Source organism: Galleria mellonella, unplaced genomic scaffold, assembly GCF_026898425.1.
Source record: "Galleria mellonella isolate WM207_F2 unplaced genomic scaffold, CSIRO_AGI_GalMel_v1 utg905, whole genome shotgun sequence".
In the NCBI taxonomy this organism is placed as follows: Eukaryota; Metazoa; Arthropoda; class Insecta; order Lepidoptera; family Pyralidae; genus Galleria; species Galleria mellonella.
The window spans coordinates 2862547-2886648 of NW_026442174.1; the positions used below are offsets into that span (position 1 = coordinate 2862547).

The following is a 24102-nucleotide window of genomic DNA, read 5'->3' on the forward strand; positions in this document are numbered from 1 at the left end:
TCTTTTTGAAACTTTCTATTTTGGCATAAAACTTGTCAAAAAAAGGTTTATAATTTTGACAAAACTGCTAACTATACAGATGTTATTGGTTGTATATCGTTATCATCATATCAGCTTTTAACTATCCACTGTTGAATAAAAACCCCCTTGGGTTGCCAATAGTTGTCATGCTTGGCAAACGTAGTTAGGCTTGTGGAGATGTTAAGAGAGATGCTACTGCCTACCCTCTCTTAGTCGTTTCTTACAAAACCTACGGGAAAGGAAGGAGTGACCTATTCTAAGCCAGGACCACACGAGAATTAGTTGTATGTGTATTAAAATAATTTATTAATGACAGGTTTAATTTTCATATCAGATGAGGTACTTGCAGCATCTACCTTTGTGTGACCCGATCTTGGGGTAGAAGGAGGGTGGAGGGAAGGTAAACGTAGTGGTGCACATGCTCAATAAAACACAACAATATAATGCAGAAACTTTATAAACCGAATGTTTAAAAAATTAAGTTTCAATTTTTCATACACATTTTTGTCTTTACAAGATTAGGAGACTAGAGAATTAACATTTCAATCGTGTTGCGTACATACCAAATAACCTATGTCCGTAGCGAAGCTAACGTATTTATTAATAAATATATGCCGAGACAGGCACGTGGCATCAACCGTCACCGTTTAACAAGAAAATAAAACCTATTCAATGTAACAACTACAAATAAAAATAATATTACCAACCTAAACAATGGCAACACGTATGACATAATATTATTAATCATTTCCATGACTAACACATTGTTCAGGAATCTACGTTGACATGTGAAGCCGAGTACAGTCAGGGCAAACAAGTTGTACACAATGATAAACAACGCGCAACAGTAGATGTTTATGCATATCAATTGTTAGAGACTGCAAAACATGGCATTGATATTGTGCTCAAATTATTTGCCGGTATGTAATTACACACACTTCACATTTAAGAGTGAGAAAGGACTACGGCCTGTTCACACATACATCCGTCAAAGACAATTCGTTGCAGACGATGAGACATCGTCAAAAAACAAAGCTTAAAGTAAATCATAAGGAATAATCCTGATGGCTTCGTTTTTAAATGTTACATTTACATTACAGTGTTCGTGGACCGCTCGAAAAATAAAATTTACTTGTATAAGCCGTTTTTATTTTTTAAACAGCACACGACCCAGGAATATAATTTGTTGATGTGTGAAAGAACCTGTACTTTAAATCCACTTAGATCGACCACTCCATAACCACGTTAGCATAAAATTGCCATTCAATTGGAATATTTATATAAAAAATGATGATTAATTAAAAAACAAACACAAGGAGTTAAAATCAATTAAATCGGAGTGATCTATTTTGTGTATAACTAAAAGTAAAATTAATATCTAAAAGTAAACAATATCTATCACAAAATCTATGCTTTGATAAAATAAAAAATACAAGCAGATTTAAATAGATATCGGAACTGTGCCTATTATGCGTACCGATATATTGCCCCTATTTTGGGAACCAAATTTACCCCTATTTTGCTTACCCAAATTTTGTCCTTTACGTAAAAAGTACCGATTTTGCCATATTTTGTGTACCCATACTTTGCCCCCAATTTTCATACCCAAATTTTGCCCTCAGTACACTTGGATCCGTAATCTGGCTCCATATGTGAAGTTGCAGATACCTCCTCTCCTTTTTTATTCACCATAATGAGATCTAAAAAAATACTAATATAATCTATGCCCCTTTATTCCGCACATTTCATACAATACTAAGGGCAACCTTGGTTTTTTTATACGACATTGATAATCAAATATACAGCCCGCCTGGTGGAAAGCACCAGATGGAAAATAGAAAACCCTCACTCATTTTCATATACATTATGGTACATTTCCGGTATCTATTCAAATCTGTCCGTTAGTGGCTTCTATATAAAAAGTACAAAAGGGTGAACCCAAAATACTGATTATTCAGATAAATTGTATTTGAACACACAGTAAAAACATTATATATAATAGTGGCAAATATATCGAGTCTCGATTACAATGAGTCAACGCTCATGATAACATGTTTTTGCGAATTCATCACTTTTTGCAACTTGCAGGCAACACCTATTCAATGTACAGACACAGTTAACAATTCCGGGGAGAAGATACTGTTAATAATGAAGATCAACTGCCTTATTGCTAGCAATATACCTTGCCAGGTCGAGCTATTCATGGTTCCCCCTGTAAATTACCTTGATTAATTCATGGTGAATTCATCATGGTATGTCAACTGGTCTGAACTTCATCCTCACTTATCAACACTCACTGTTGCCTCGCTAGAGTAAGGTGGGATTACCACACCTTTATTTATAAAAAAAAGTAATAAACTCCGCAAAGACCACCATTGATAGATACATGGCATATTCTTATATCTATACATTATAATACAAACTGTAAGTGGAACATCTCTGTGAACACATCACGATAAATGTAGTCATTTGTTACGCATTATACACATCTCTTGTTTCATCCACATTCATAACTTGTCAGACATACATTCCAATAGCTGATTTCTGTTCAATCGAGTTACAAAAATACTCGAAGTGCCTGCAAATAAAATGATCGAACCTATTTTTCCTTATACAAATCTTATCGAGCTATACAAAAAGTGATGAAGACGTGTTTTCAAAATTTCAATTAGCTATCGCCGCAGTCGGCTCGCAATATTTTCACAGTACATCACAAAGACTTCCAATAACAATCCAAGTCTTAATTCGATATAGAATAATAAATAACAAAATCTTAAACCGTACTATTTTCTACGCTAGATAGAAACTAAGCAAACTTTAGGTATATAATATGTATATTGGCGAAGTGTCGTGAATTATTAGGAAATAATAATGTCGAAGTATCACTTGGTCTATATCGTTAAATTTAAAGGCATTTATACAACTACACTTACAATCCTTGTACACGCAACTGCCTTCAAAATTAACCTTGCTGAAGGCATACGAAGGCAAAAGGAATTGAGCGTAGACTGCTGCTAGCTGCGCGGGTTACATTACAAAATAAGCTTTATGTAATTAGCATAAAGCCTAAAATTGCAATAACTTTTAGCAGAACACATGACGTAGAAAATACGTATGTCTGTACCGGGCCTAAGGGTCAGTGTAGACTAACGGAACGTATTAATACATTAGTCGTAACGCACAATGAGCGACGCGCGATACTCTCACAAAACCGTCACACCTCTCTGTACGACTCTATTAGCCACCATTTGTTTGTTGTACCAATATCAAAATGCAAATGATACTGAATTCACTATCAATACATCAGTCTGCATTGACCCTAAACACTACAATAATTCAAAATTGTAATTAGATAATAATAAAAAAGTACAATTTTAGTAATTTGTTCTCTTTGTTTGAAAATATTGTTGACATAATTACAGCAAAAAAATGGATAAATCATAGACCAAGCGAACTTTAAGGGGGCGTATTTATAAACATACGTATACACTAGTATGTTTATTTTATATGTACTATAAAGAACTAAAACCCGTTCCACAATGGTGGTACAGTCGATAAACCATTCTCTTCATTCGTCACTTACACCACGACTCTGAGGAGTTACTACATTATCATTTTAGAGAAAAAAAAAAAAAGATTAGAAACAAAATGTACTCTTAGAAGATCGTTCCTAGACTAAGAAATTGTAAAATATTTTAATGACATTGAAAGTGCATTAATAACAAATTTATTAGAGACAAGTGAGAGTGCAATAACCCCATAACCACACAATTGAGAACGTTATATTTCCACCAGTGTGAAATAGGCCTTTAGTTATACAACAGTTGTACATACTAACAACGTTACATTCCCTTGACGAGTAACGTCCAATTTCAACACGTGAACATTTTAATTTAATGATATTTAATATTTTATTTTATTTTATTAATTTGTCCATACTATAACTAAGCGATAGCGGAACATTATAAAAGCTAACAACGAGTTATGAAAATTATTGCAAAATGTGCTCTTAAAAATTTAATATCAGTTCAAATATAAGACGATACGTCCGTCGTCGAATTCGGACCGCGTCACGGTTTTCAAACTACTCACGCACGCGCACGCGGCTAGCCAATACTGTGTCATCATTTATACAGGGTTTCCTTTGTTACTATCATCTGAAGCAGAGACCACTGGCAAGATAATAAAAGGAGCGAGACAAGACAAAGTACCTAAGGCACGTATATCTCGACTCGACTTTAATCAAGCAAGATTGAAACCTGATCATTGTCTGAATTATTAAGATAATAAATCTATATATGTATACGAAATTTTATTGAATACTACCTAATAGGCTGAATGGATTCGAATGAAATTTTGTAATACACTCTTAAAACTCTTACATTTATAAAATTTGTGAAAAGTTAGAATTTTTAAGACATATATTTAAAAAAAAATATGATGTAATAGTATGTGGCCACTTCAAAGGATAGCAATGAATACCCCCTTACAACGTAAATAATCGATAAATAATTAAATTAAACGTCATTTACACAACAAATACATTAAAATTATACATTACATCCCACCGGCTCATCACAAATCACCATTATGATGTTAATTTTTATACACAATTTCAAAATCATCAATACAATAACACTATCACGTATCGATATCACACACATGTGATAATGCGAACGATTCTGTGACGTATTTTATTGTTCTAAATTTAAAATTTAATTTTGCGGAAATATTAGGTTATGATGCACATTGACCACATTACATGGAAATGTTTTGGTACAAAAGGCGGACCTAATACTATATAGTATTCTCTCCCAATCAATTTTTGGAAATACATTTTAAACTAACATTTTTTCTTTTAGAGAGAGAGAGAGAATAGCGCTTTTGAATCGACCATAACACCTTTCATTCCCAAACAACATTCAAGTTCAATATTCCTAAGGATACGAACTAGCGAAGCTAAATACACAAATCTTTCCCATTCACGTAGTAAGTACAGGCGCGGATACAGGGCGGGGGCAATTTCAATGAGATCTATCCTATCTTCGCCCCAAATCTTGAGAGGTAGGCAGAGAGACCAAAAACCCTCCATTTCAAATATAATTTTTCTGATTTCCCAATAAATATGTTTTATACACTTATTAGAACTAAATATTTAACTGTTCGTCCACATTCCAAATAAAATATTAAAAGTAGAGAGATTTAAACTTATTTTTTACTTTTCCGTCTTTGAAACGACAGTTGCAAGAAAATGAACAATTTTAAAAAAAAACTGATTGTAACTGCACAAAATTTTTAATTTAGGAACGGATTGAAAAATATAAGTTCAAAGTTAATAGAATTATGGGAAAGTAATTTTTTCCACCTGGTAATAATTTATTACTCCCAAATGCAGGGTTACCTATTAAAATATTTTCTAATATATACAAAACGTTTAAAAAACACTAGCTGTTTATTATTTTACCAGATTCTTTTATTATATATTATTAAATTGCACCCACCGTGCACCCTTGAACCCGCTCCTGTAAATTTTATTTTTTATTATAAAATTATATTTATCAGATTAACGTATTGCGACGAGTGCAGTGTGTGAGTAGTTCGAAATCGTTAAACTATTTCAAGAGTGTCAATTCGCACGCGAAGCGAATATATTAAGATGCCAGGGCCGTCAGACCTCTATTATATCTGTTATTAATAATATTCATTTTATTCAAGATTACTGGACAGTGGAGTCAACCGTTTCTAAAAGTGTTATACACATACAATTTCTCTGACAATTTCCAAAATATCACTAAAGGGCTATTCCAGTAACATAATATATATAAAATTCAGCATTTACTATCTTAAATGATCGATCATAATTAGACCCTTTAAGTGTCTATCAAAAATAGACAGTTGTATAAATGTGTTTTTAAGAGGACTGTGTTTAATATTAAAAAACCCAAATTTCATATTACAAAATACTAATGCAAAATTTTTTTGTATCTTTACCTCTTACCTGCCTTAATGAAAGAAAAAGAGATTATTAGAAACTGGCAACCCGATTGCTAACAATATGCCCTGTCAGGTAGACCATCTCGCGGTCCCCTCTGAAAACCATCATGTTTAATTCTAGATGTATTAATCACGAAGGGCCGACTGACCTGCCTTTTCATCCTAACCTATCGCTCTCTCACTGATGCCCCGCCAACGTATACTATTAGAGCAGGCGAGGTTACCATTCCATAATCATCTATTAAGAAGATCTAGCTCAAAAACTGACACTCAGGGACAGCTCATTCGTTCTTATCTACTTTCGTATACACACATAAAAAAAAATCTTTATTTCAATATTATTTTAATAACACAAGTCTGACAACCCTGGCATCTGAGTTTAGAATAAATATGAGATATTTGAAAATGACAAAACGGTCCAACTCTTTCGCCGATATGAGTAGCAACTTACTATACACCTCCATACTACTTTAACACCATGAATTTTATTTATTCGCATTTATAAACGTACTTACAGTTACCATATTGTGGAGCGTATCTTAGACAGTAACAACAATATTGGGGCGCTTCTCTTGATCACTTGGAGGGGTGAGAAATGAAATCTAAACTCACTACTGCCCATTAAATCTATCCTTTGTATTTTGCATATGGACAAATTCCCAAAAAGGCAATGAATGGGCTAATTCATTTGGATAATTTTGCGAAATTATTGTTTTATGGACCAACAGAAACTTATAATCTTGACTTAAATGTATTAAAAAAGCTCTTAATTTTTATTACTTTTAACCACCTCTTTCTTTCCCGTGGGCGTCGTAAGAGGCGACTAAGGGAGAGCGAGGGTTGGGTCGCAGCGTCCCTCTTATAACATTTCCAAAGCCCAACTACGGTTGCGGTAAGCGTGGCAACTACTGGCAAACCGTCCCAAGGCTTATGTTCAGCAGTGGACAGTTAAAGGCTAATAAGAATAGGAAATCTATTAAAAATGTAAGAATCAAATTTTGAACAGACTTTTTTACACCACAGGGAGCAAACGAGCATGCCGCTCACCTTATAGTAAGTGACTACCGCCTTAAACTTAAGTCAAGACTATTATTTAATATTAATCTTAGAGGATAGATAAGGATTGTACTGTGATATCAAGATCAAATTTTAATTTTAGAGTTAAATTTAGAGAAGTGACTTCTCAAACTCGATCCAAATATCAAAAATATTTAATGAAAAAGTATACATAAAGTAGAAATTCAGAGTTGCAAAAAAACATTAACTAGTTATGATTTGCAGTAAGTAAATATCTAAACCAATATTAAAGAGGAAAGACTTTATGTTTTTGTCTGTAATAGATAAACTTAAAAATAATTATATTACAGAAATAGCATTGAAATATTAAATATATATTAATTTAACTATGAATTCTAGAAAGAATATATATATATATATTACAAAATGAAGAAAGACGAGATTTCCACATGCATAATAACACGATTAGTCCTTGTGATACAATTTGCCTTTTCTACAATCTGTCCCATATGCAAACAAAGAAAATCTACGACACCCTGTAAATTCCAATATAATTCCTATCAGAGAATCGAATGGGAACATAATCAGTCGAGAAACTAGCGGAAAACTAAAGTAAGTGCCGATTTTATGACAGAATGATTTCTTTTTCAACCTACTATAATATTTTTTAACAAATTTTCTTTTGATACTAGCCAGCAATGCCTATCTATAATCTAATCTATTAATCGTCAGTAAGTAAAAAAATTGTGACAATCCTTGACTTGTGTGCCCAAAGAAAATTTGTCATGAAACTTATAGTATAGCCGTAGAGTTCAGCGGCTTGATTATATTGCTTAATTGCTAACAAATCTCGTTTAAAACATTGAAAATCTTTTGAAACTATTGATGTACCGTTTGACAGTTTAACTTTTGGGGCGAGATAAGCAATTGATAAGTTACTTAAACAGTATATTCTATCAGGTCGACCTCTACGCGGTCTCTCCTGGCAATCATCGTGGTCAATTTCTAGGGAATTTGTCAAGATAGGCCGATTGACCTGACTTCATTCTCACCTATCATATCTCAGTACCTCGCCCAACAGTGCTCACGTGGTTACCATTTCATATTCATCTACTAAAAATCGCTTGTAATCGAGACTGTCAAATGGTACCGTAACCACATAACTCAGAGTTTCATACTGTTTCAAACGAGATTTGTAAATAAATGTCCAATTTTCAATTAACCAATTTAGTTTGTATCACACAAACCTAATGTTATGGTATACGGTGTGTAACATAATAAGGACGCGCCTTCTCCAACCTCACGTTTCGCGCTTAAATGAACAAAGCGAAATTACCGTTACAACCAAGAAGCTTATCCAATGTAGACAATGTCGTGAACAGACTAATGAAGCCAATAAACGTAGACCTGATTTATTTTCGCATATTTTCCATCTCGCTCACACCCCGATCAGAAACGGTTGAAAACTGACCGCTTTCTCTCACACTGAGTAATGTAACGTCTTTCAAGGTCAACGTATTGGCATCAAATTCATATTTATATTACAATCTCAATACAATTTTAAGCTTCCTAATTACAACAATTAAAAGAAATAACAAATTATGACCACCGACACCATTTTGAAAACGACAGGCGACCACAGCGCCCTCACCCAATCCAAACGTCCACAATTCAAATCCTGATGATTGTTCTTATTTTTATTATAAAAAGTAAATTACTAAATTGCGCACATCTGTTCCTTGAGAGTTGAAGCCCCGGTGTGATAAGAGAAGCGTCGCCGGTGGGCACTTAGTTGCCCTCGATGGCTTTCGTGACGAACTCTATGAACCGCTTCCCATACTGTTCCGGGTCGCAGGTCGATATGCCGTCCACGTTGCTGCCGTATTTCACCGTTTTCGCGGCTTTAGCAGCCTGCAAATTTATTATAATGTAAAGGAATGGAATGTGAAAGGAAGCCATATTTTAAAATTGTTAATTATGAAAGAGAATAGTTAAAGGAAGAGGACAACAAAAACAAAAAGTAATTATTTTAAATCTAAAAATTAAACTACTGAACCGATTTTGATAAAATTTCTATGGAATCAACCGGTAAGTATATAAAAAAAAATCCAAATCAGTTTAGAACTGACGGAGTTATGAAGTAACAAGCATAAAAAATACAACTGAATTGAGAAACTCCTTCTTTTCAAAGTCGGTTGAAAAGAGGAATAAGTCCAGATAATGACAACTGATAGTGATTTGTGAAAGGAGAAGACATACATTGCTAACGCAATATAAATGGGAAAAAGCATGACTTAAAAAAATTACTTCTTGAAAGATCATTTCGATAAAATAAACCACTTTCTAAATATAAGATCTAATGGTTTTGCCTCATTATTTTTAGGTCATTGACTAAACTATATAAAATTACAGTACCAAAGCGGTATCTTATTAGGTACATAAAAGAGTAATAATAAATTTATAATAATAATTGTATGATGTTGTATGTATTACATAAAAAAAAAAAACAAAATATACGAAACAATTAAATTTAAAATTTACCTGTTTCTTAACTCCATAATGCGTCAAAACATCAATTAAGGCGACAAAATATATTTCTTTCTTGAATGCACCTGAAATTACAAAGTATGACAATATTTTTTTTATTTATTCATTATGACAATATTTATTTATTCATCATATCTATCTCTAACATATACAAAATCATCATCATCCCCATAAATTAGGGGATTTTGCCAGTTGTTGCCCCACTTGACAGGCGAGTTGGCAACCGCAATTAGGCTTTGGTGATGTTTTGAGAGAGACACTGTTGCCCATCCATCGATCTTTAAGTTCCCTTAGTCGCCTTTTACTCTTACGACACCTATGGGGAAGGAAGGAGAGGCTTAGTCTGTACCGAGACCACATGGCACTACATAATTTTTTTTATACAACTTAGAATGGCAAACAAGCTGACGGCCCACCTGATGGAAAATGGTAACCGTCGCCTATAGACATGAGCAGTACCATGGACATAACAGAGTATACTGTTTCGCCCATGATACCCCGCATGCGTTGCCATTCCTGAGGACTCAGGTGTTATTCCTCTGTACCCAGTAAATTCACACAATTCAAATGATAATGATAGATGGTGTAACAATCGCAAATACATTGCAGGGAGTCATTGAATGCAGGTGGCTCAGGACCGTTCCTTATGGCAGTCTATAGAGTAGGCCTATATTCAGCAGTGTAATAATAGATGAGATGATTATTAAATGGTAAGTAATTTTACGTAATCTATATCAATAAGAAACAATTATAATTCTTTTAACAGCGAAACAATATATGACAAAATTAATATGGAAGCAACACGGAAGTTAAACAGTGATAAAAATCAGATATATCCGTGTAGATCGAGTAACATTTGTGTTTACAAAAATAATAAAAAAAAACATCCTCCTTCTTAATATTAATTAAAAGAAGACAATAATATCAAGAAGCACCAATCTCTAAAACAAATATCTTGATAGATTTGTAAAAGTACTATTTAATGAACAACAAATTCATACAAGAAAAATATAATTTTTTATCTCATATTGGTTCTTAAAAGACAGATTCCGCTGTGATTTCAAATTGAAAATAGAGATTGGTTTAGAGAATGGTGCCACAGAATAGACCCCCTTATAGCAAAGTACCAACCTTCCTGGCTGGGTATGGCGTAGATGTCCAGCTCAGGTATGATGCCCTGGTACCGCAGCGACGACTGCCGCGCGAAGCCGCGCGGACTATCTGGCGGCGTATTGTACCCCATTCTACCATAAAACAAGTAATCACTATGTTACTTAAGAGTCGGCACTGCCCTTATATTAACGAGACTGGAAAATCTGTCAACCACATTGTGTTCTATTACTATATATAATATGCCTCTGACTAAAACATAAAAATCAACAGTATAATGCAATGTACTGCACAAATTACAAGCTGTGGAATGAATGCTTCCTGCTGAGATTTTCCATAGATTACAATATGACATTTTACTAAAAGGGTCTATTAAGATTTCTTTAAGGTCGTCGACGAGCATTTGACATCCCTGGTTTTGCATTCAAAGTGTAGTAACCGTTTACCATCACATAGGCTGTATGAGTATACATGTTTACCACCTTCGTGATATAAACAAAAATATCACAATGTAAATGCCGACGTGATGTCGGAATCCCTACGTTTTTTAAGGTATAATTGGCGAAACAGTATGCTCTGTTATGTCCATGGTACCGCTCATATCTATAGGCGACAGTTACCATTTTCCATCAGGTGGGTCGTAAACTTGTTTGCCATTCTAAGTTGAATAAAAAAAAAGTCCCTATGTGTAGTGTAATGAAGCGTAGTGTAATCGATAGATACCTAGCGCTGTAATGGCGGTTGTTTATATCATAGTCAGATTCTGAGTCCGCGCTGTCGTTGTTCCGTTGTGTAGTGTACTGTAGTGTGAAGTGCAAGTGTACTGAAGAGAAGTGTAAGTACTCGAGATCTTGATGACATTTGTCGTTGACGGAGTAATTTTTTTTTAAGGATATAAGTATTTTTTTTTAATTATGGGTGTAGGTTCGAGCAGTAAGTGCTTTATATTATTCCCAAATTCGTGTATAATATAGTATATATCATATATGTGTAAGTATATTTGTTATTCATATATATTTATTCGTTTATATATATGTAATTTTAGTATGTATGTATATCAATAATTAGTAGTACCGCATTCGAGTATTCTGCCACTTCCCTATGGTTGAGTGGGAGAGAATGCTTTTAGCATTAAGTCCGCCATGTACACATGTACACATATTTGTACTAATGAATAAAATAAATAAATAGGTACCTGGCGCCGTGGTGGCGGTTGTCGGTGTCGGAATCGGACTCGGTGTCCCCGTTGTCGCTGTCGCGCTCCGCGTCCCGCGCGCGCGCCGCCTCGGCCTCCGCCTCGCCGCGCCCGCACTCGTGCACGCCCAGCAGCAGCGAGTAGTCCATCAGGTGTAACTTCGTTAAGAACTGCCGTTGAGAAAGTAACAGAGGATCATCGATTGGGCCAGAGGAAAAATAGCAGTGAAAAAAAATAGAAAACCCTAAAAACATGAAATCCCAACCCCCATTTTTAGCACCACACATAAACATACATACCTCAACATCAGCAGTCAGGGTTTCCAGTAGCTTTTCTTTAGCAGCATCGCCAATGTCGATACGGACACCCTGTTTGATGAAGTCGTTATCTTTCAGAGTGGGCAGTTCTTTCTCTAGTTCCTTCTCGGACGCTTCGCGGTCTACCGTTGAGCCTTTCAGATCGTACTTCCTGCAATTTGACAATATTTAAAGAAACTTATTATTTATATATTTATTTTACACTTTATTGCACCAAGTAAAAAAAAAAACAAATACAGTAAATATTAATGAGAAGTGATACAAAAGGCGGCCTTATCGCTAAGCAATCTCTTCCAGACAACCTTTGGGTAGAGGACACTGAGAAAAAGACAAAGGGTAGGTATTATCACCTATGCGAGACGGATGACGACTAAAAAATTATCAAGTCCGTCGTAAACAGTAACTTGTCGAATTGCTGGGTTCGTTTGTCGATGGGTCAATTGATTTCATTCTCACCTCATCAATTATTAGTACCCTGATAGCGCAGTCTGAGCTTCCATTCTCATTCAATAACAATAACTAGATTACCAATACCCATCAGTTGTAACTATATACATACATACCTATGTATATTGAGATGATCCGAGAAAACATTCCTAGTGGCGACGAGGTAGTGCTCGATGCCATCCACCGTCAGCCGGTACATGCCCAGGTATTGCGGCAGCAACGTCTTGCCGTGCCGCTCCACTATGTACTGTAATATCAACGCATTAAGACTCAATATATTGGTTATGTGCCGCGTGGTCCCAGCATAGATTGGGCCACCCCTTCCTTTACCGTGGGTATCGTAAGAGACCACTAAGGGTACTTATCAGCCTTTAACTGTCCACTGCTGAACATAAGCCTCCCCCTAGCCAGTAATTGCCACGCTTGGCAGGCGGATTGGTAACCGCAGTAAGGCTTTGGAGATGTTTTAAAAGGGACGCTGCTGCCCATCCCTAGCCCTCTCTTAGTCGGCTCTTACGACACCCACGGAAAAGGAAGAGGTGGCCTATTCTATGCCGGGACCACACGGCCTATATATATATATATATATATATATATATATATATATATATATATATATATATATATATATATATATATATATATATATATATATATATATATATATATATACCAGATATATTACCAGAGGGAGACTTTGTACAAAAGTATATATATATATATATATATATAAATGAAAACTTTCCATCAGGTGGGCCGTCAGCTTGTTTGCCATTCTAAGTAGTATAAAAAAAAAAAAAAAAAAAAAAAAAATAATTGAAAACATTTATTTTGTTATATATAGTGAGGAAGAATTAACGAAATTAAAAACCTTATTTTTTTTAAAATCGATTTAAAAATAATTGTTAAAACTGGTTCCCAGTTCACATTAAACGAACAGTAGCGATAACATGCTAAATATCCAAAAACAAAATACAATTGAGAATCTATTTGAAGCTGATAATTGAAGAAATATATTATTGTAACAAATGCAACACATTTTTCTCGCTACATTTCAACACATTCACATAATATGACTAACTAGAATGTAAATACGAGTACATACAATGCTTCAATAGGTTATTCTTGGAACACTTGTCACCAAATTCATGCATAGTAATATCATAGTGGCGTTATCAGTAGATATATACACTAATATCATCCCTGTTTCTTTGTATGTTATTAAGTTTAGAGTTAAGATTAGATAAATCTAAGATTCTACAAAAACTACTTATCAACATTAGGTTTATTATGGAGAATTATAAAAAAAAACAGATAAATATGTCGCTATACCCGCTTAGTCATTCGTATACTAAATAATAGTAAATTATAAGTTACATAGTCACTGACCGGAGATACATAAGTGGTCATTAAAACATAAAACAGAATTATAATTTTAAAGTTGCCAGTGGCGACCCTGAATATTACCAGAGGGAGACTTTGTACAAAAGTCGATTGCTTCGGTACCTCTGTCCCATTGGTGTTTCAACCGTGAAGCAATTGTGTTTGCATGGCTGTGTTTCGATTTGGAGGGTGGGATATGGCGTGAATTTACTGGGTACAGAGGAATAACACCCCAGTCCTCAAGAATGGCAACGCATGGGGGGTATCATGGGCGAAACAGTATAGTCTGTTATGTCCATGGTACTGCTCATGTCTATAGGCGACGGTTACCACTTTCCATCAGGTGGGCCGTCAGCTTGTTTGCCATTCTAAGTTGTATAAAAAAAAATTAAAACTAGAGTAGACAATTACATTTTACGATAAGTTTCTTAAGAGGTACTATTTTTATTTCTACTAAAAGAATAGAAAATTATGATAATATTTTTTATCTGGGAGACGATGAGATACATAAAATTAGAGTGCATTTTATTGTCTACCATCCATTGTGTATTGCTTAGTTTATAACTAGATGCCGCTACTGTGTTATACGTTGAACAAATTGTAGATTATTAAGTTAATAAGCACTTAGCTGCCATTTTATCCAATAACAGGCATTGATTTAAACAACAATGTATTACATTTGATAGATATAAATGACACAGAATCATTACTTGTGACAGCGTATGACGAAACTCTAGTGTTCAAGGAAGTATCAATAATGGGTGAAACAGTATACTCTGTTATGTCCATGGTACTGCTCAAGTCTTTAATAGGCGACGGTTACCACTTTCCATCAGGTGGGCCGTCAGCTTGTTTGCCATTCTAAGTAGTATAAAAAAAAAAAGATAATAAATGTCTGACAATAATTGTTACACTCACCGGATGATAATGTTTAAGAAACGAGTGCATCCTCTCCACCTCCTCGGATGTCAAAGTCTTTAATATGTACAGCCGATCGTAACTCTGATAGAACTTGGCGCCAGACTTGCCTGACGAGTCGTCGGGCGTAGGCTGAGATCTGCGACAAATCAATTTCACATTTATCAAATTCAAACGCATAAAAACCTATTTTTAACCTTAAATAATAGAAAATAAAATTGTACACATTTTAAACTTATCTAAAATTTAAATATTTTTTTATGAATGAAAAGGGTATATATAGTATCCACGCCTACACTATTGATATACGCTGGCGAGGCACCAGAGAGATAATAGGTAGGACGAAAGCAGATCAGTTGGTTTATTGCATCAAATTCATAGAATTAATTACAATAATATATATATATATATATATATATATATATATATATATATATATATATATATATATATATATATATATATATATATACCACTTTTTCTGTGTATATATATTATCGCTATAGCGCTGTATATTTACATAGTTTAAATCCATAGAACACCAATCACTACATCAGTTTCTCGTATAATAAAACAAAGTTGATTCCTGTCTGTGATTATACGCGGCATCTCGGCATCTTTATTAAATACTTACTCATACAAACGTAGCTATTGCTTGTTAGTTCGTTAATAAACAAGGTGTCTATTTATAGACTAATTCAGATTGATTAAAGTCATGTCATCGTTACAATTATCATCCTTGTGGTGACTGAATAAAGTTATGTCGTCATCGTACAAAATTTAAGGAAACAAATAAAAACACATCAGATAGAAGAGAAATACGGTGTTTAGAAAGATAATATAATTATATAAAAAATATACAAAGAAACCAAAGGGAACAAAAAAAAAAGCGAACCAAAACAAAAACTAAACGGACACAAACTTCAAATTACAAACAAAACATCTTTTTTAATAAAATTAAAAAGAAACAAAAAAAGGTGAGTCGTGCACAACTAGAAATCCTATAGTGTCGACTGGCTGGCAAGATAATGGTTTAAATCCAATTATTGTTTAAAAACCAAACTGAAGAACAGATATTTTAAATGCACTATCGCGACTTAACGCGATTAAAAAATTTTGCAGGTACCTACATGCCTGTTTCTTTACAACAATGCGAAACTTTAAAATTAACTATTGAACAGATTTTGATGAAATTTCTATATATCCAGAAGGAGACTGTACCAAAATCGTTTGCTTGGGTACCTTTATCCCATTCGTGTTTCAAACATAAAGCAGTTGTGCTTGCATAGCTGTGTTTCCGTTTGAAGAGTAGGATATGGCAGTGAATTTACAAGGTACAAAGGAATAACACCTGAGTCCTCAGGAATGGCAACGCATCATGGTATGGTATCATGGGCAAAACAGTATACTCTGTTATGTCCATGGTACTGTTCATGTCTATAGGCAACAATTATCACTTTCCATCAGGTGGGTATACCATTTTAAATCGGTTTATAAATGACGGAGTTCTCAGATAACAATTATGAAAAAAAAAAATCTGAAATCGGTTAAAATATAAAGTCAACGGCATTATTTTAAGGGATTATTCTATGAGGAAACTTCTTGACTAAAATACTGACTTGATACTTATAGTCTGTTTCAATTGAATTCAATGAAAAAGGAACCAAGTTTTGTTTAAATTATCACTGATTCACTCTCTAAATAAAATTACTAACTAATCGAAACATTTAGTCAATTAATCGACTTTCTATTTATTCTACTATTGAACGTAAGTAAATTATCTTATGGTCAGGTCTATGATTCGTATATTTATATTTTTATTAATAATAATACTTAAGTATTATTGAACAAAATTTGGCATGTGATCCTGGCATAGAATAGGCCACACATTCCTTTCCCGTGGGTATCGCAAGAAGCGACTAAGGGAACTTACTAGTCGAGGTATGAGCAGCAGCGTCCCTCTTAAAACATTTCCAAGACCTAACTGCGGTTGCCAACTCGCCTGCTAAGCGTCACAACTACTGGCAAAATCCACTAATAGACGAAGGTTTATGTTCAACAATGGGCAATTAACGGCTGATATGGTAACATCGAACCAGACAATGATTTATATAAGGGTCTTTCCTAATAATAACACACGTAGACATAGACAAGTGATATTCGATTGATTTATTATTACTGTTCGTGGACAAAATTTCCTTTGTCTAAAAATAAAAAAAAAATCAGAAATCCGCGCTAATCACTCCAGTGATCACTAATCCTCTTTAGTACCTCTCTTAGACCTCGGCATTGGCGCCCCTTTGTTACAGCACCCCCTTGTTAACCAACTCACCCGCACCAATATTATACATGTGAAAGTGAGTTTGTTTATTACCTATTAGCGCCTTAACGGGTTAACAAATTACTATGGAATTATATACGTACTATAACAGCATGGAGAATATTACAGGCTACCGTTTAATCCGGTCAATGAACATATCTCGATCACATGGACAAAATCGCTGGTAAAAGCTAGTAAAGAATAGATACTAAACTCATTATTACTAATCTAAATAGAACAATACAATTTTCATAGTACTTACCTGAAAATGTGGTGTTTTGTGCAAATGTGCACAAAATGAGATGCAGTGTGCACCGTGTTGCAGTTAGTGTTTAATAATAAAAAAAAATGGATATAATTAGGTATAGTGTGTAATATGGGACAAATGTGAAGAGGGTTAAGGAATAGGAGGTCAAGGCGGACTAATCACAAATCGAGATGTGTGCTTGCCCATACTAGGAACACTCTTTATTATTATTTTTTTAATACACAAACGACATTATACAGAAAAAAATTATATCACCAGAATTTTATAGTCGACGCCAATAAAAAAAATCAAGAATTAAAAGGGAAAAAAAATTGAAAAAAGAATCGAACCATCGAGTGTAAAAAACATAAAATAAGGGTCACTTTCCACACACAAAACCAGGCTTTAAAACCTAACATTAGGAAATAATTCACATTGTGGTTTCTTTTTTACTGTCACCAAATCACGTCCTATAGAGTGATTACCTTTCAAGCGGTTAGACGAGGAAATGACGGCGCGATCCAATAATACAGCCAGTGAAATTGTGGAAATAATGAATGCCGTGTCAGTCAAAGGCACACTACATACTGTTATTCGAAAAAAAAAACTTTAAAAAATCGTACGGCTGCGTAGAAAAACTCCGCTGACCTCAGGCGTTTTATAGTCAGGCCGCGCTTGACGAATTCACCCGCGTCATGGAATATGCCCTCTTGGTGGGTTTCGTTTTTCAGATCGGCGACACCGGTGGGCGCGGTGGCAGACCGTCGTAGCTTACTGCAAAACCTCTTCTGTACCCTTGAGCGGAGGTAGTTATCTGGCTTTCTAAACCTAGGGACCAGGATAGGAGGTAGGAGCGAGGATGCCAGTCCAATAATATGTGGGGATAAAAATAAATATAAATAAATACATAATTATAGATGAGAAAGAAATAATGACGCACATTCGTTAGCGGTCACACGTGCCGATAAATCGGTATTATTGAAATGTTCTTATGATATTATCTGTATTGTATGCCGTTACCTTGTAAGTGACTCTTTATAGTCGATGTCGTCAATACCGAACCTCTCCCGCAAATTTCTGAACACCAAAGGGCAATATTCCTTCACCTTGAAATGAGATGGCATGTTTTCTCTGAAAGAAAAATCCTGATGTTATTATACATCTAAAATTAATATTATAAAGGGAAAAAGATTTGATTAGTAAAACGCAAAAACTATACAACCAATATTAAAAATACTGTCACCTATAGAAAGCTACATTATCAACGAGTATATAAGCTATATATTATTTTTTAAAAAAATTGTGATCCCCACGAAAAATACAATACTATAACACAATTTTTTTTTTAAACTAATGCATAAGCTTGAAAAATACATTACATGAATCAGAAAAATAGATAAAAAAATAATGTAACATCAATTATTTTTATGATAACATGGTAAGTTAAATGTTTCTCAAAGACAAAAATGCTATATAGCATTTTGTACTAAAATTTTTTAATAATGTGATCAATAAATAATAAACAAATAAAAATAAAGATAAGGTAACTCAAAAAAAATTGTAATAAAATAATTATCTACTAATTCTTTTGCTAATCAAATACACATGGCTGTGTGTGTTAGGCCGACAGATAAAATATAGAAGTAAAAGTACTGGATTCATACCCAATAATTCCATAATAATTATAGGAAGAATGCACTATTGTAAAACCAAAATTGTTTAACTTATACAATCTTTTATATTTTTTACTCTTTTTTTTTTTAATATATTATTTAAACTTTATTGACCAATAAAATGTGATACAAAAGGCATTCTCTACTAGTCAACCTTTAAGATGTGCAGATATACTCCTACACACATTATCTTCTATCTCACTTACACAGTAAACAGAAAACCTAATTAGACACCAACCAATGCAATTTACTTAAACTGACATAATAACAATATTGTTAATGGATCTTACTTGTTAAACAGATGATTATCCACTTTAAGCTTAGAATAAGCTCTAAAGTCATCTGGCAACAACATAACTGGAATGCTGACATGACTTAGCTCATTTATCTGAAATAAAAAAAAATGCAAATAACTACTGAATTATATATTTTATTATACAAATTATTATTGAAATTTATTCCTTTATTTAAATAACAAACACTCTTATCACATTCACCACCTACTTAAAGATTGTGTGAAAGAATTTTCCCAGAAGATATTACTCACCTTTTACTATCAATTTTATCTATTATCAAACATTATAATGACCAATTAATAAAATAAAACAAAAATCATTAACATCTCACTCATCCATTGGAGCATATCACTTTGAATTTGTTCTTTGTTTGTTACCTCTTAATGCCTTAACTGATTAACAAATTACTATGAAATTTTATATACACATAGTATAAAAGATAAAGAAGGACATAAGCTAGTTTTTATCTTCATCAGTGAACATATTCCAGTCACAAGGAAGGAGTTAAAAACATGGTATTTACATAATTACTATAATTTAGCTACATGTACAATGGAAAAAATATATCACTGTTCTTTAATGGCAGGAATATTTTAAATGGATGATAATGGAACAGTAAGCCTGCATTATCGCCTGCATCAGCATATACTGGTGAGGCTTCAGTGAGAGATGATAGATGAGAATTAAAGCAAGTCAGTTGATCCACTGTGACAAATTCCAATTTCTAGCAATGGCACTGGTATTATATTTACCAATTACAATACCTTGCTCCCCCCCCCCCCCTCCCGGATGTAAGAAATATCTAAGGGTACAAAGCACAATATATCACTCAAAGAAAAGGTCTCATACCTATCAGTTGTTATAGGAAAGAATAAAGGCATAAAATTGAAATATTGCAATGTATACTAAATAATGAGGGTATTCCAACATTTCAGTAATATATTAATACCTTTTTAACAATAGATATGCTTTTCATATATCCTTTATTATTACAAGGACAAATTACAAATCACATCAATCAAAACAAAATAACTTCATTGATTCAGGTCTGTTGCAGACTCTAATGATGTCATTTTAAATTATACCTAATGAATATAACAGGAATTAGAAGATTTTTTTTATGCAACTTAGAATGGCAAACAAGCTGACGGCACACCTGATGAAAAGTGGTAACCGTCGCCTATAGCTATGAGCAATACCATGGACATAACAGAGTATACTGTTTCGCCCATGATACCCCTCATGCATTGCCATTCCAGAAGACTCAGGTATTATTCCTCTGTAGCCTGTCCAAATAACAAATATTGATGCAATTAATACCTATTAATAAATATAATAAACAATATGATAATCAATTAAAGAACATTCCTGATAAGTATAGTATTATCACCTATAGTATCATGTCTTTTGGTTGTATTATAAAATTGAGGGTAATTTTATTATTTTAAATTGGGTTTTTGATCATTCACACAAACCAAAATGTTTTAAGTATCTAAAAATGTGAATATAAAAACTGAAATACCATTAAAGAATTCATATTATATATTTATTATAATTATACAAGATTTTACTCACTACTTTGCATGAGTGACCGAGATATGATTGAGATAAAAAGTAGCCTATATCCATCCCCAATCTATATAATTGGTATACTGAATTACAAAGTATTGGTCAAACTATTAAGAGGTCATACAAATCAACAAAGAAATAAACAAGCTCACTTTGCCATTAAAAATATCAGTAAGGATATATCATATTATAATAATTTAGATAAAGCCCTGTCTAGACAAAGAATGTTATATATAATTGTAGAAAAGTAGAATTTAATACTGAATTCAAATTATTTTATAAGTCTACAACAATGACTTATAAAATAATTTGAGTGACTTATAAAATAGTTTTTATGGTGGTTGTTTTGTTAATTAGTTATTATGATGCTGATGTTGATAATAGTCCTACAATGACTTGAAAAGATATTTGTTCTATTTCAAAATCGTAAGAAGACTTTAGAAGGGCCTAAATATTATTTCATATAAATCTATAACTCAGTACACTATTTTTATATCAATGGCCATGCTTTAGAACAATTTTAACTGGTCATGTGCCAAGATATTGTTTGGCTAGTTTAGTGTAAGTAAATGAATCCTCGTTATTATAAAAGTAAACAGTGCAAAACTACAACAATCAGGTGAAGAAGGAAAATGGCATAATGCTATTGCGAGGTACCCAATAATGAACTCGCAAATCGCATTGTTGCAACCGACATAGTTATCGTAATTAATATCATAAATATGCCGTAATTACCGTATGATTTACACCCCACATAAACACAGATAGTAATGGTTCATTTGCACGAAATAATTTCACTTTCTGATGCTTTACACGGATGTGTTTCTTCTTCAATTTACTCAGACCAGTGCTAGGAACGGACATTTTGGATTTGTTTACAACTTAATTGTGATACTGTTTACAACCACTCGAGATAATTTACGGGATAGAATCGTAATTAAACCATTTTAAACAACCAAGAATTACAACGCGTTGCGACTATGGACGTTAAAATAGGAATTTTCAAAGAAATTCGACACCCAACAACAGAACAAACGGCTTTTTGACAGATAAGACTAGGACAGCAACAGTGTTACCAACATAGTATTAGGATTTCGAGCTATACCGAATTAAAAAAAACGCGACTAAATAGGCTAAATTAACATTTAATAACATAGACGTATTATTACTTATATAAAGTACACACGTAATAACAGACATATATAATGTATATACCACTAGTTAGTTTAATTCCGTTACCACTAGAAAGCATGCGATTGCCAACACCTAAAGATTGACTGCTATGTATATTACAAGAAGTTTTTACTAATGGTAACGGAACTGAACGAAATAATTCTAATATTATTAACTTGTGATATAGACTTCCGTAAAATAACACCCAGTTTAGTATATTTAATGTAAATATGTTCATATTATAGTTTTAAATTTATAAAGAATTATAGTTACAAAAATATATCAGGGATTAAACTCTGCTAATAATTAAACTAAAAACCCAATCATTGGGTAATATAGATAAAAACATATTACGCCAACTCCAAAATGTATATAATTCAAATAAGAGTAAAAAAATAATGATGATGTTTTTTTTAAAAAAAAAGCAAAATGCGTATTTATTATAATTCGTGATTTCAGAACTTAATATACTAATTCCACTTCAAAATGTAAAAATGATTATATTTGTAATATTGATAGTCTCCCTAAATGCGCTTCGAGCTTATATTGTGCAGAACTTGATTAACTATCTAGTTTCAGTATATATGTTCTAATTTTTTTAAGTTTTATAATAATTCTATTTTTTATATTAATACGATAATGCAAATAAATTAAATATACTTGATTAGTAATCTCTCAATTTATAAAATTTTATTGTATAAAATACAAAATTTAACACATTTTTCAAGTTTTAAAAATACTATAAAGAACATCAAATAAGCAAGAATACATACATACATACATACATACATACATACATATCTGTCACGCCTGTCTCCCATTAGGGTAGGCAGAAACAATGGAAAAGCGAGAATAAGCAAGAATATTGTATTGATATTATTTTTAGCAGCTAAAGAATTTAACTCATTTGAGACATTTTTGATAAATAACTGATGATGGTGTGTATAGTTTTGATAGTTGTAACCGTCTCTCATAAATATGCCGAACGTCACCAGAAACACTGTTATTAATTTCATGTAATTTCACTACTTTATCTCACTCTTTACATAGATACGTCTTTATTTTCTATTAGAACTAGATTTAGAGCTAAGAAAAAGTTAATGAATAAAAATTAGACACAACCAAGGTTAAATAGCTAAAAGAGTCAAACAAGACTTTAGTTGGCAATACTAAACAGCAGGCACGTACAGCGAACAGAGTTGCCAACTAGAAAAAAATATTTACTACTATTAAAATCTTAGATACGATTTAAAAAATGTATAAAATGTATAAACGGCAAGAACTTTTCTGTGTTGTAGTAGCTTAGAATAATAAAAAGTGATTAGTATAGTAATTCGTAACTACCAAATCAACAAAAAATATATATACAGATGCACAAACCATCACATTTTGTCACAATTTTTCAAAAAAATATATTTTTTGTTATTTTGGTACTATTTATCTTGAAGTATATTTTTGCTTATAATTCAATTTTAGTTCATTCAATAAATGAGAAGATGGATCATTATTAGGTGGGTAATATGTGGAGTCATTATTATCATTTCAGCCATTATCCGTCCACTGCTGGATATAGACTGCCATAACGAAGAGCCTGAGCTACCTGCATCCACTGACTCACTATAATGCATTTCAGGTCGTCACTCCATCTAGTGGGAAGTTGTCCTACACTGCGTTTGTTCGTACGCGGTCACCACTATGTGGAGTACAGGCTACATATATTGTTTATAGTTTTTATATTATTATTTACCAAATTTGAAAGTGCCACGCAACTCTATTATTTCAGTTTCGGAATCCTTTATTCTTGTTTTAGTCTTCTAAGTGTCTTCTGCTAATATATGTATATTACCAATTCCCATTTCTAGTTTCCTTTATCGC

General features: G+C 33.2%; 1 protein-coding gene across 2 annotated transcripts; it reads right to left on the minus strand.

Annotated features, from left to right (window-relative positions):
• Positions 1-460: 460 nt before the first annotated feature.
• LOC113510780 (phosphatidylinositol 5-phosphate 4-kinase type-2 alpha) lies at positions 461-22129 on the minus strand. Of its 2 annotated transcripts, XM_052902480.1 has the most exons (11): positions 21790-22129; positions 19480-19577; positions 18537-18647; positions 18165-18344; positions 14950-15088; positions 12765-12895; positions 12184-12352; positions 11885-12054; positions 10711-10823; positions 9574-9644; positions 461-8943 (listed from the first exon to the last, which is right to left on the minus strand). In XM_052902480.1, the coding sequence occupies exons 1-11, from the start codon at positions 21916-21918 to the stop codon at positions 8821-8823; spliced, it is 1434 nt and encodes a 477-aa protein (XP_052758440.1). In that variant the 5' UTR covers positions 21919-22129; the 3' UTR covers positions 461-8820. The 2 variants fall into 2 exon arrangements, with proteins under 2 accessions (XP_052758440.1, XP_052758441.1); XM_052902481.1 differs by lacking the exon at positions 18165-18344 and having other exon boundaries at positions 21790-22127.
• Between the last annotated feature and the right edge of the window lie 1973 nt (positions 22130-24102).